The sequence below is a fragment of the Psittacula echo genome (genome assembly GCF_963264785.1).
Source record: "Psittacula echo genome assembly, chromosome: 2".
Classification (NCBI taxonomy): Eukaryota; Metazoa; Chordata; class Aves; order Psittaciformes; family Psittacidae; genus Psittacula; species Psittacula echo.
Window position 1 is genome coordinate 2,331,578 of NC_137737.1, and position 13,781 is coordinate 2,345,358.

Here is a 13,781-nt window from a genome sequence, read left to right on the forward strand (position 1 = left end):
ATGATGTGAGTCTTTGCTCTTCAGTTGTCACTAATGATTGAGGGCTTCTGCTGGCCAATTCCAACCGTCTTCAGGCAGCTTGTTTTGTTAAGAGATCAGCTCTCTCGCATGCATATTCTGACAAGATGTGTCTTGTTTCCAAACATCTAACAAAGCCTTTTAAAAGTGTGTTTGTGAGAGAGTATGCGACAGACTGAAGTTTAGAACCTGTATTCTGCTTATGGCAGGCATTCTCCGTTTAGCATCTGGAGTGGTTGATTTGCTGCAGCATTATTTCCCGGAGTCTTTTGATCGGCTTCCCAAGGACTGCGGTCTCTTCGATGGACCAAAGCCGACGGTGTTGGAGTCCTGCAGCGTCAGTGACCTGGCAATTCTGCTGAGGGGCAACAAAAGGAAAACACAGCCCATTGAATTTGGAGCACATCAGGTTTGCTTTTCTTAGGTGTACGGGTTTTTGCAGATTCTTCCAGCTCTGATGCTGAGTTATCATTTATGGACTGCCCGCAGTTTGACCCCTTTTATCTCGCAGATAAATTATGCTTTTTGAACTTGGAAGCCTTTGTTGTGTTGGTTTCTGTTTCTTCTGAATACATCTGGCTTCTTCTGTTATTTTTTCGCATCGGGGGTTGCCTGTCCTGTTCCTTTCTAATTCCACATTTTCTTACACTGGATCTACAACTGCCTGCACATGCCGTGTATCTGTCAGTCTTCTAGTGGCAGCTTTGTGAGCTTGTGCTTGAATGTCTGTGTTAAATGTTGCCTGGTTTTGAGAAGGCTCTTGCATCATCATGGCATGTCTGTGTGCTTTCTCTATGCAGCTACTACCTATTTTGTTTCCTTACTAATATGTTCTCTTTGTTACTGTATTTTATGGCAGGTGGTTTTAGTGGCAAATGAGACTGCAAAGGAGAAGATACCCGAGGAGCTTAGTTTAGCACTTGTGCTGACAGTTTATGAAGCAAAGGGCTTGGAATTTGATGATGTTCTTCTTTACAACTTTTTCACTGATTCAGAGGTATTTAATTCTTATCCATTTCCTACATTTTTTCTTAACTCTTCATTTTGCACATGGTCCAATTGGCTTTCCAGCCGGGGAAGGACTCCCTCTCACCTCTGAAGATGGGTGGTTGCACTCCAGCAGCAAACAGGTTTATGAGTTGAGAGTGTTTTCCCTTAGTGCTGCATTTTCCTTCAGATTGGCTGTTGCAATTCAAGGGCGAGCTCTGGGATTACCACAGCACAGCAGTGCATGCACACACACACTTCTGCTGTGTACCAGGGGTACTCTGCTATCTTGCAGCATGTCCCTTCAGGCTGCTTCCTGTTCAGGTCAGAGCAGGGGTGGAGGGACACTCCATCACCCGCTCATACTCTTTACCTTACACTGGAGTTCTGGGTCCCCAAAAAGCAGCTGAGATCCCCTGCTTTGCGTCACCACAGAATTGAAAAACAATGATGTTTAGAATCAAATAGTGTATGTGTTTGAGGGGGGCAGGAAGGGGGATGCTTTGTAGCCATCCACAACTTAGCTCCAGAAAACTCATTCTGGTTTAGCTCAGAAGTTGTCAGGAAACTTAGTAATGTCTCACAGTCTATAGTGGAGACCATCGCCCATAGAATGGCCTCGGATAAGTAATACGTAGCTTGAAGCCCCCTCAAGCCAGTTGCACTCTTCCACATTAGTATGGTTTGCTGCTCAGTTTTTACCCACTCTTGGGCTGAGCCGTGTGTTCACTTTCCCCCAGGTTGGTCTGGGTGGCTCAGGGTGCCATTACTCTCTTCTAGCTATGTGGGGGAAAGTTGTTTCTTGGGCTTGATAACAGCCTGGTGCAGGCATGTGCCTCAAGAAAAGGTTACCCTCCAACCCTGTTTGCATTGGGGTGAAGTTCAGCTTTCTTGGAAAATTGATTGTTCTTTATATTCTTCCCAGAGATAACTTTTTCCCCCCACTCGTCTCCTCTGAGCCTTCTTCAGTTGTAGGGGTGAATTTGTCAATCCCATCCCAGAATCACACAATCCCAGACTGGCTTGGGTTGACGGGACCTTAAAGCTCCTCCAGCTCCAGCCCCTGCCACGGGCAGGGACACCTTCCACTAGAGCAGGTCGCTCCAAGCCCCTGTGCCCAACCTGGCCTTGAACACTGCCAGGGATGGGGCAGCCACAGCTTCTCTGGGCACCCTGTGCCAGTGTCTCACCCTTATCCTTTGCATATGTGGGGGGCAGTGATTGCTGCATACAAGTAAACCTCATTCTCTTGACATTTTAGGCTAGCAAAGAATGGAAGATAATTTCCTCTTATACTCCTGGTTTGGATGTGCAAGTAGGAAACAAATTGCTAATCGAAATGCCTTTAGAGGATGCTGCTGGTATGCAGAAAAGAACTCCTTTTAATGTAGAAATGTACAAGGTGAGTTTTTTTGGGCCATTGGGATTAGGAAAGATAAACTCAATTTTTAAATCCTAAGATTTAAGTAGGGGAATTTCTTCAAGAAATCCTTTCAGCCTGTATTTCCATGTGTTACTGAGCTTGCTTTTTTTGGTAGTTGTTCACATTTGTATGATACACTCTTGATTTTAAAAGACGAATTTGATTCGAGAAGGAAAACTATGGGTAAGAGACTTTCAGGTGTATTTACAGAGCAGCTGTGGTTAAAGCAAATAGCAGATCAGCTTGCCAGTGTTATTGGTTTAGTCTGGTTTAGATCAGTGTCACTGCCTTAAAATTAAGGAAACTTCTTAGAGTTTAATGAGTCAGATATTTTTTACCATGCAGTCTTGAGAATGAATAATTGTGTGTGCAGGTGTTTAGGAGGAGAATGGACTGTCACACCTACAGCTTCCTCAGTTGCAGTAGCTGTACTTTCATGCAAATTACCTGGACAATTGCTTATGTAATGGAAAAAAAATACATGTTTAATATTGAGACTTCCTTGAAGATACTTTCTTCTTGGTTATTAATTATATATATGTGCAGTTTTCTTATAACTGCAAAGTACATTTCTTTGTAGGGGTGTAAATCTGGCATTTAACTGATTTTATTTAGTGTGCTGCCTTTTGTTCGGTTCTGCCTCAGATGCTGAATGGAGAGCTGAAGCAGTTGTATACTGCCATCACAAGAGCCAGAGTCAATCTTTGGATCTTCGATGAAGACAGTGATAAACGGGCTCCAGCTTTTAAGTATTTCATCAAAAGAGAATTTGTCCAGGTTGTCAAAACAGATGAAAAGAAAGGTAAAGTTATCCTAAAGCTTTCCTTCAGAGGCTGTCGAACAGAAACAGCCTGCTCATGCTTTCTTACGCTGAGCCTGTGTAATAAAGAAGGTTAAATTCCGTGCTCCCTCTAACAGTACTTATTGGTAACAGCCCTTGCAAATTTCCACTGATTTCTTTTTGGCTCTAAAGATCAGTCATGTATGTTAATACGTAACTTCATTGCTCATGCATTAGTATGAGTTTTCCTGCTGTCAGAGGAGAAGAATCAGAGTTCATTCAGACAGATCTGACCTAGTAATTAGGTCCTTTTGAGTTCTAACCAGTCAATTTAGGTGTTCAATGAGTAGAGATGGATTGGCGGTCAGTACTATTTACTACACTTAAAGATAGTATGGGATACAAAGACAATTGCTTAAGCTTACTGTACAGATCTTAAATGTTACATGCACAAAAAAGTGCCACTTACCAACCCACCGATATCTGGTGTCAGGTAGGGGATCTCTCAGCCTCAAAGGGTAACCTTGAGAGGCACCGCTGACCGAGGGGAGATCACCTCCAAATCCACTGCTGTGCAGGGAGAGCTCGATGGACCCTGATGGCTAGAGATATGTATAGCATAAACTGGTTGATTTGTCATCAGGTTTCTGCTGTGTTTATACGGTTTCAGCCACTTGCCAGCCCAGTCTGCAGCCAGACTGTTGGTTGTTTTGGGTTTGGTGCTGCGCTCTCACTGATAGCCTCACACAACAGGATTTACTTCAGTAAGGCCTACTTGGTGAGCATCTGCCTGGACCAGAGCTCAGTTAGTTCAAACAGGAGTGCGTCCATCACACCTGCACAGGAGTGGAGGCTGTTCACAGAAAACCATCCTAGCTAAGAGAGGTTTATCAAATGAAAGCATTCATTTGATACGGTTATCATTACTGGTGTCATGTTAATTCTTAGTTTTGGGATGTGATAGGTGGTTTCTGTGGGTTCCCCATTCTAACATAAAGTGATTACCCCTGACCTTCTAGACTTAGACGACAGCATGTTTGCTAAGACTTCAACTCCAGAAGAATGGATTGCACAAGGAGACTACTACGCTAAACATCAGTTCTGGGAGGTAGGAGCAAACGTTTATCTGAAGTAATGGTTATTGCCTATTCTGAAACCTTCTGGGCTTTTCCTTTCCATCTCTAAAATTGTCTCTAAACCTTCAGTTGCTCGTAGCTGCCTGTCTCAGTTTGTGCTTTGTAGTTGTGTAGGTGTCTACAGACTACTTGTTAACAAATGGCAAGAAGTAAGCAGGGACAGCGAGCCTGTTGTCTGTAATATTGAATTCACTCCTCAGAAATCTGCACTTCAGTGAGGGAAAAACATTTTAATGTGCACAAATGAAAGATGGTTGAAAACTCCCAATTGGTAGCAACAACTGGAATTGACTGGAATCTGTGACTCTAAACCATGCGCAAAGTTATGATTGGACGTTAGGCAATGGTTCTTCACTAATAGAGCAGTGGGTTGCAGGAACAGGCTCCCCAGGGAAGTGGTCACAGCACCACATCTGTCAGAGTTAAAGAAGAGTCTGGATGATGCTCTTACTCCTCCCTGTGAGGAGTGGGGAGTTGGCCTCAATGATCCTTATGAGTCCCGTCCAATTTGAGATACTCTATGATCCTATGGAACCATATTCTGGACACTTTTTTGATCATGGCAGAAGGAAAGGTTCCATTTTTGCTGATGGCAACGTGAGGTTTTTTGGATGGAAACCAGTTATTTATACAAGGCAAAAATCAGAACAATCAGCTGCCACTGTATGGCCTTTATCTCCCCTTGGAAAAAAGGCAATTTCCTACATGGACAGCAGAGTGTTTAGATAAAAACCACACAGCTGGAAAAATCTCATCTTGTAATCTGAAATGCATTAGCTATATTATCTGCTATTTTGTTTCCTTTATAACCCTCATCTTTGCTTATCATTGCTACATTAAGAAGAAATTATCTAGTGAATCTGGCAGTTCTAAGAGTGGCTTGCAGTGTGTAATTTCCAAACAGAAGTAAATACTAGATCAATGGATAGATTAGAGAAATAATGGCGTTACAGAATGAGTGAGGTGATAAGGAAACAAACCTTACTAGAACATGGTAGCTCCTGCAGTTTCTCTTTAGCTTATCACAGAAAGGGCCTGGTGTGGTAAAAGCATGAATAAAGGATCCATGCTTTTTTGGTTGACCTTTGAATTGGTTCTCCTATTAGTAATACAATTTATGTGGTAGATGCCTGGTGACTTCCCAATTAATGCTTGAGGACATCATTCAGATTGCATGTGCTGTTTCTTCTGCCAGCCTTCCAGGAGGGTTGCTTTCACTACCTCCACGTAAAGCCTTTTAATTAAAACTCTAATGGTGATGGTCACATGTGGACTGACTTCAAAGCTTTTCTTTTTGTCCTACAAATAAGCTGCAGTGTTTCACCTTTTTCTTCCTCCAGGCACCCTGCTAGTCTTTCTGTTTTCCATCACAGTGACTGTAAAATTAAGGCTTGCTTTTCTGTGCTAAGCCATGGGCTGGATGCTGGGGTGTGAACGCTGTGTATGATTTCACCCCAGGTGGCAGCCAAATGTTACCAAAAGGGAGGAGCAGCCGAGAAGTCAAAACTGGCCCTGGCACACGATGCTGTTCTCAAAGTGCACTCCAAGAAGAGCAGCCCCAGGTAAATGTCACTGCAGAGGAGTGAGTGTCGCTCTGCAGTGCCAGACCTCATGGGGAGACTCCCACCACGGTTGTGGGACCACACTGGAGACATTGGGGACCTGCACAGGTGAGGTGTCTCCACGTCTGTGTCTGTGGGTTGCAAAAGAGGTGAAAGAAACTGGGAAGTCTAATATAGCTCCAACGGGATCTAGGGCACTGCTCCCTTTGGGGAGTACTGAAAGCAGTTGTATGCCACAGGCTGTCCAAAGCAAAAGTGGCCTTTGAAAGGGCTTACTGGTTATGTGAGAGAAAAGCAACAGGTTTTGCATTGCCTCAAGAGGCTTTGTATTCTTAGACATAGATAGAAGAGCATATGCCATCAGCAGTGCTCAACTGCAGTTAATCCCACTGTATATTCACTTAACAAAGAAGAAGGAATGGTGTAGTACATTGCTTCTGCAAAAAAAGTGGGTTTTGAGGTAAAATCCATGTTAGACTCAATCTGAATTAAACAAGCAGGGCTAGGTTTGAACCAAAGGGGCAGATTTGGAGATGAATCATTTAGTTCGTGCAAAACAGCTCAAGGGTTTGACAGGGCAGAAAGGTTGCAGTTTTCTGAAGAGGCTGAAAAACTGCCTGGGATTGGTCTCAGATAAGAGAGGAAAACACTTCATGGGGAGGACTGTAAGTGAAGTAATTCCTTTTCACGCTGGGGAGGCTGAAAACTAGCAGTGGTAGCAGGAATAACTAGAGCAGAGCAAGGCAGCACTGAAGGGAGAAGGGGGAAGGTGTGGAGAAGTGTTATTACTGGATAAAATGAAAGGTTTACCCTTTTTAATTGCCTGTTTTGTATTAGTGGTCCTGGCTACAAGTAGGATATCCATGGAATTTCATGATCATAGAGAATCTGTTGATGGGATTGAAAAAAACCTTCAGTTGGCTGTAAACTGGAGTGCTTGTCAACTAGATACAATCTGAAGAGAAGAAATGGGGTATCTCAAATTGACAGAACATATGTCATGATGAAGCTGTGAAAGTGGCGGCTTTCTTTAGTAGAGTATTAATGCCAGTGTATGAAGCATAGGTAAGATTCCTGTGAGCTCTATAATATTAAATGCTTTGTATGGTTCTGATACTTGAGGCTCAAGAGTGATGAATTCAGACTTGGTCTGGCAATGATACAGAAAGGGGGAGCTTAGGAACAAATTTGATTGTTGTCTTTAATGGCATTGGAGCTAAACAGCAGGTAGGAAGAAGGAGCAAGTTCAGGTAGAAAAGAGAAGCAGCGCAGAACCACGCTAAGTGTGCTTAAGTTTGAAACTTAAAGCTTTTTACTGTCAGAGCAGTGAGATTCTGGAACAGGCTTCTGGGCAGAACAGTGACAGCCCAAAATGCAGCTAATTGTAAGGTTGTACCTCATCACTTTATGTATGAAAAAGAACACATGATGCCAGTGTTGGTTGCATTCAGTGACTGATCATGTGTTCCTAAATGCAATTCGGATGTAATTAGTGATTTTCTCTTTATTTTCCGCAGAGAAAAGCAGATGGAATATATGGCATTGGCTAAAACTTACTTGGAATGTGGAGAACCAAAATTATCACTAAAATGCCTGTTTCAATCAAAGGAGTTCCGGCTTTGTGCAGAACTGTGTAAAAAGTTAGGAAAGGTATGAAGTCCTCTAAACTATCCTGTCCTTATCCCTTTCCTCTTCCTACAGCCTTTTTCCCCTCATATTACTCACAGGGTAATAGCATTTTTCGGTGACATGGTAGTAGCTGAATTAAACCAGGTCTTTAAGCGGGACTGCTCAAGGGAAGGCACTTGTCACAGGATAGCCAGAAGAGGAATGAAGAGGACAAGGATGCAGTTACGCAGTTGAGGTCTATTTCTTTGGCTTTCCTCAAATGTCACCATCAGTCACTTCTGCTTTGCAGTTGGAAGTTAATTAGTGACTGATTTAATGAAACTGTGAAGAGCTAACCTGTTACTTCATCCAGGACTGTGACGATAGTGAAACTTCACTGATTACAGCCATCTCCATGGAACCGTGAGACTTATGTGGGCTAACAGTGATTTTCCAAGCGCAGGAGGTATTTAACGTTTTTATTTGCAGTGCATTCCTGCTAAAAGGAAGTGAAGTGATTGTTCCCAAATGCGTAAAGTTTCAGAAGCAAAGTTAGTTCTGCATCCATAACTGTTTCAACTTAATCCTGATGATTCGCAGTAATTTGCAAGTCAACAGAAGCATCTGTGGTGTTTTTTAACAACAGGCAGAGCTGGGTGAATGAAAAGGACTTTGGAAATCCTGCGTAATGCCTTTAATTTTACATTCTGTTTTTTTTCAGACACAGGTATTTTGAAGGCTTCAGTTCAGTTTTAGTGGTGGTTACTTTAATATGTATTGGATTACATTCAGATACTTTAATCGCGTTTTATTAAAGTGTGTTTCTCCATGAGACACCTACATGACGGAATTAGTAAATTCATTCTATTTGTGTAGTTTTGACTGCTTCCATTTCATTATTGACTTCTGCATTGCAGATGAAAGATGCTGCACTTTACTATCAGAAATGCCAGTGCTACAAAGAGGCATCCGAATGTTATGAACAAATAGAGGAGTTTGATCTGGCAATTAAAATGTATTGTCAGGAAGAACTCTATGAAGAAGCAGCAAAGGCAGTTGAGAGGTATGTCTTCTGAGTTGGTTTTGGAATACAATTCCCTTTTCCATTTCCAAATTCCAGATGACACAGTTGGCTCACCTCAGGTTGTCACAAGAGTTTTGGCTGGTGGCTTTGTTGTGTATGAAGTTCTATTAACTTGGTCAGAATTCTGACTTGGGTAATGATAACACCGTGGGAGCATCCACTGCATTCTACTGCAGCATTCTGCTGCATCCAGAGGTGCAGCAGTGACTAGCTTCATTTCCCTGGGATTTTTTTCCGATCTCTATTCACTAGTTGTGCAAGTTCTCCTGCAGCCAATCCTCTGAACTAGGTTCTTATGTTAAATGCAACAAACACATTGATCAGAAGTATTGAACACTTCTCTTTTAAGACTGAAATAGTACCAGATTTAGCTTAGTGCCCCCTACTGCCACTTAGGCAGTATAAACCACTAGATGTATGGTATATAATGCAGCAGTTGTGGCAAATGAACTATTTGTCTATCAAAATCCATGTAGAGAGCAAAGAACAGTAATTTAAATGAGCAGCTTGGGCTGCCTGCCTGACACATTCTTGGTCCCAGTCTCTAAGGTGAACTTTTCCATACCATCTCCCCTGTGCTGGCCTAGGGCAGTTAAGAACTGCCTCTCACTGTGCTTGATAAACTGATTTTATGAGTATCCATTTGACATCTGGCACCAGCCCTGTGACCTCGTTAGCACATTCTTGCATAAAGAGTACATTTATTGGCTGCACCTCTCATTAATTCCACCTAAATTACACTTTTAAAGCATATATACACCACTTAGAATTCCAGCAAGGCCTGTAGTTACACACCTTCACTGAAATCCTTTGTGATGTCCTTTCAATAACGACAACTGGGTTTTGAAGGATTAAAGCTTGTTTCATATGTAAAGATAGTTTGATCCAAAAATTCAAGCATTAAAGGCACCAAATAACCATGTTTTAAATCAGCCTCCCCAAATCATTCCTGCGAATTCATCAGCAAAGGTACCAAAATTTGCACTCCCACATTCGTCATGAAAATATGATAATGAAAGGCTAATGATAATTTACTCACCCATCAGGAGAAAAATTACTCATTCTCAGCATGCAGGAGAAAACAGTCTTGCAGGAATGGCTTAGGGGATATCTTAATAATTTCACAGCAGCCAGTAATAAGAACTGAGTGGTTTAAAGTGCTTGTTTTGAGAGATGCAAACCAGGTACTTTGCTCAGGCACTCGATAAGCAGCACGGTGTATATAGGTACGTGTGTCAGAATTGAAAGAGTCCTCTTAATGGAGTGGTTTATGTAAATTTTACAGACTGTTACCTATATTGGCCGTGGGGAATTCATTGAAATTTGCCTTTATTTCGTTCTGGCTTTTGTTCCTGTAAACAACCATTCTAGCTTGAGGTTTACTTTAATAAAGAGAAGGTTATCACTGGCAAAATGTGGTTAAAATGATTTGTACAGTGATTTGACAGCGTGGAGGAAGATTCCCTCATGCTGTAAAAACCTCGTGATGCTCTTTGTACCAGAAGTTGTCAGGATCTTGCTTCAGACAGCGTTACGTTGTAACTCGATTTTATCAGTAGATCTTTTAAGATGATGTGAGTGTTTTTCTTGCATGACAGACATCACTTAAAATACCTGGCCTTTCGGAAGAAAGAGCTTCTGGGGACAGCTATTTCCTAGCATCATAGACTGGCTGAGGTTGGAAAAGACCTTTAAGATCGTTGGGTCCAACTGTTAACCCAGCCCTGCCAAGGCCACCACTAAACCATGTCCCTAAGAGACCCATCTACAGGTCTTTCAAATACCTCCGGGGATGGTGACTGTTTAATGCTTCAGGGGCTTTTTAAAACTGAAGTGGGTTTTTTTTTTGCCTAGGTTAGTCATCTATGGTAGTAAATTGATGTATCTGTTATTTCAGATATGAAGAGATGTTGAACACAAAAGGGCAGATGGTTTCCAAACTCTCATGTACGGCAAATCAGTTGTATTTGGAAGCAGCTGCGAAGTACCTGAGTATGAACAGAACCGAGGAGATGATGCGGGTCCTCTCAAAACTTGACGTCGAGGATCAGCTCGAGTTCCTGAAGTCTCGTGGCTGCCTGCGCCAAACAGCAGACTTACTGCAAAGGGAAGGTCGAGAGGAGGAAGCTGCCAAGTTAATGAAGCAGCATGGGTTTGCTCTGGAAGCAGCTAACCTCACGGCTGTAAAAGAGTTCCGTGCTTCGTGTTTGCTTGCTGCAGCTCGCGCCGGTGTCGCTCGCTGTTCGGAATCAGACCCGGTGGGAATGGAGCTCATCCTTAAAGAAGCCCTCGAACTTTATGAACAAACTAAGCAGACGTCGGGCATTGCTGAGGCTGTGTTCTTGCAGGGGGTTCTGAAGGGAGACTTCACAAAGCTGAGCAGCGCCTACTGTCAGTTCCTGGCTCTGAATCATGCCGCTGGTGCCGTGGAAGCTCTCTTTGCGTTATCTCGCTGCAGCGCTCCTTGCCAGAACATCCTCTTTATGGCAACACGTGGCTTGATGGCTCTGCTGAACCTGGTTAGGAGTTTGAAGAAAGCAGCCACCAATGCAGAGAAAGATATGGTGAAGTTATGCTTTGCCTACTTTGGGATTGTCCCAACAGGTGACAGTTGTCTGGTGTCCCAAAATGAAGGTGAACCCATTCTCAGGATTTTGTTAGGCAAACCATGTCTGAAAGAGACGAAGACAAAAGGTGGCTTCTCAGTAAGCACAGAGGAGGTAAAATCAGCTTTGAAGTGGCACTTGTTAACCAGATTGTGCTCAATCACCCATGAGTTAGTGAACAAGCATTACCCTGATATTTGTATGAAGTTCATTGTTGGCTTGAACTGTGAAGATAAAGCCTGTAAGGATTACCATAAGCCCTTGTTGCGCCATGAAGCAAAGACAGTAATTCAGTGTAAAATGCACCTGGTGGCAATAAATGGCCTGCTATTGGAAGCCGCATGTGTTTTCCCTAAAGAGCTACTTAATCAGTGCAAAGGCTTTGCAGACGTTTTGAGTGCTAACAGATATGCATCGTGTAAAGCCCTCCTGGATATGTTTTTTCCTAGCCATTTCCATTTGAGAATACTGTCTGAGAACCCAAAGGCCTGCAAAGAAATACTGGAGTTCAGTAGCATTATTTCCAAACCCTGCAGAGCCATGTTGAAGGCGTACCTCATGTTTAAGTTTAAAAATGAAGAGACTGCAGCCAGAAGAGAATCAACTGACTTGTGGCTACATGTCATGCAAGTCCTCATCTTATCCTCGGGGTATCCTGAGGAGTTTGAGAAACTCCTTTTTAAGGAAGAGGATGATTATAACAAAGAGCTCAACCTTGCTTTGGCAAAGGCAAAAACCTCCCCAAAGGGGAAAGGGCAAGGAGGAAAGGCCAAAGGAATAGAGGGCAGATACGGTATGTTGCTACCTGACAAAAATGCTGAGAACGGAGGAAGAACACACTTGTGCTTCATTCGCCTCCTTGAAAACTCGCTGGAGCAGTTCTACGTTCACAAGAACCCGGAAAACTGTAAAAGGTTTTTCTTCCGGTTTATGAATGTCCTGGTCAAGAAGTGCACGAGGTACCTGATTCCAAGCATAGGAAACACGGTGATGTTGTTGGAATTCCAGTATATTCTCTGTTGCGCCGTCCTGATGCGTCTCTCCAAGAACATTACTCTCTGCTTTCCGAAGAGCTATATTGCTCTCATTCATCACTGGGAGTTCTTGTTCAAAAGCAAGGACCGTAACAAAGAACCTAGAGACACATTTTCTATTATACAGGAGTACAGGCCAAAGGACACCTATGTGGCTGTGCAGAAGTTCATGTTTCATCTCTATTATCTGGCAGAGGTTTTGTGTGGAGTTCATGGAAGGTTCAATGTCCTTCTGGATGCCTTTGAGGACTCTGACTGTATAACTTCAGGGGAGGCTGAGCGGACTGTAGTGCTGTGCTTAGTGATGCTACTGAATGCTGATCAGGTGCAGAGCTTGAAATACAAATCCCTTTTACACCACCACTTCCCTGAAATCAAGGCGATGCTGAAATCTCAGCACCCTCCCTCTAAAGTGCCTAAAAGGTTGCTGAGGGTTGTGGAGCAAGTGAGTGATGCTACACACGTCAGGGAAGTCGCTGTGGGCCTGCAAGAGCTGCTGACAGAGCGAGATGAAGAGTACTTGGTGGACTGCCGATGGAGGTGGGACTCTGCGTACACTCAGGGGCATCCACCCATACGGGGCATCCTGTATGAAAACATAAACCTCGACAGGTTTGTGACCTCTTTGGATAAGACGGAGTATGCTGATGAGCTAGAAAAGGAGCTTGAAAGGGTTCATTGCCTAGAGGACCAAAAAGATCCCCTGGAAGTCATTGCACTCAGCAAGCAGCAGAAGCAGGAGCAGAAAGCATCTGCGCAGCGCCAGCTGCGTCGTGTGTTCCATATCATTTACCTGTGTGTGAAGTGGAAGAGGAAGGCCTGCTCCAAAGCTGAGCCTGTTGCAGTGGAAGGGGAGGAATTTTTATCAGAGATCTTCAAAAGAGCAGATATCGACCAAACCCAGTGTGACCTCTGTGGGGTCAGGTTTATCCAGAGCAACGAGAGCTATTTCAGCCGGTCAGAAAGCATGGAGGCAGACACTTCTGAACCTCTGACACCAACAGAGATCAGCGGAGAAGAAAAGCTGCATGCAGAAGGAGATGCGAGTTCGGTGGCCAGTGAGGCTTACATAGAGCACAGAAACACAGAGGAACACAGGAGTAACAGTGCTGCCTACAAATACTACGCCGACTTTTTCAGGAGGAAGATAGATCCAATAATACGTGATGGACTGGAAGTAGTGGAGGCCATTATGGAAAAGAGTTACACCCAAGGCCATTTGGCATATAAAGAGGGCTCCAACTTACGCCAGAGAAAAATCAAAGAGAATATTAAGAAGATTTCAGATGCAGTAGAGGAAATCTATGAGAGAAAAGCCTGGGCTAAAGGTAGGAACTTTGATGTGTCATTTGTGGCCAAACTTCTGGACCTGGCAAGGCTCCATTTGAGCATCTTAATGTGGTCAAGAGAAAGGTATTTCAGGTAGCTGAGGAAAAGAAGAACTGAGACAGCTGAATATATCAAATACATTCTGACCTCTTCCAAACACAAAGTCATGCATCAGATAGTACAAGTCAAGTGAATAGTGATGAATTTTAGTAA

The 13,781-nt window shown here is 43.3% G+C and overlaps 1 protein-coding gene across 2 annotated transcripts in view; it reads left to right on the top strand.

Moving 5' to 3' along the window:
• The window catches only part of TRANK1 (tetratricopeptide repeat and ankyrin repeat containing 1), a 38,127-nt gene that overhangs the window by 21,817 nt on the left and 2,529 nt on the right, over positions 1–13,781 (top strand). For both annotated transcript variants that reach the window (XM_080609946.1, XM_080609947.1), the window contains 9 exons: positions 228–427; positions 878–1,015; positions 2,267–2,407; positions 3,074–3,230; positions 4,229–4,317; positions 5,804–5,907; positions 7,425–7,557; positions 8,433–8,578; positions 10,497–13,567. In XM_080609946.1, the coding sequence (XP_080466072.1) occupies positions 228–427; positions 878–1,015; positions 2,267–2,407; positions 3,074–3,230; positions 4,229–4,317; positions 5,804–5,907; positions 7,425–7,557; positions 8,433–8,578; positions 10,497–13,567 (4,179 nt within the window). The remainder of the gene's footprint in view (positions 1–227; positions 428–877; positions 1,016–2,266; positions 2,408–3,073; positions 3,231–4,228; positions 4,318–5,803; positions 5,908–7,424; positions 7,558–8,432; positions 8,579–10,496; positions 13,568–13,781) is intronic.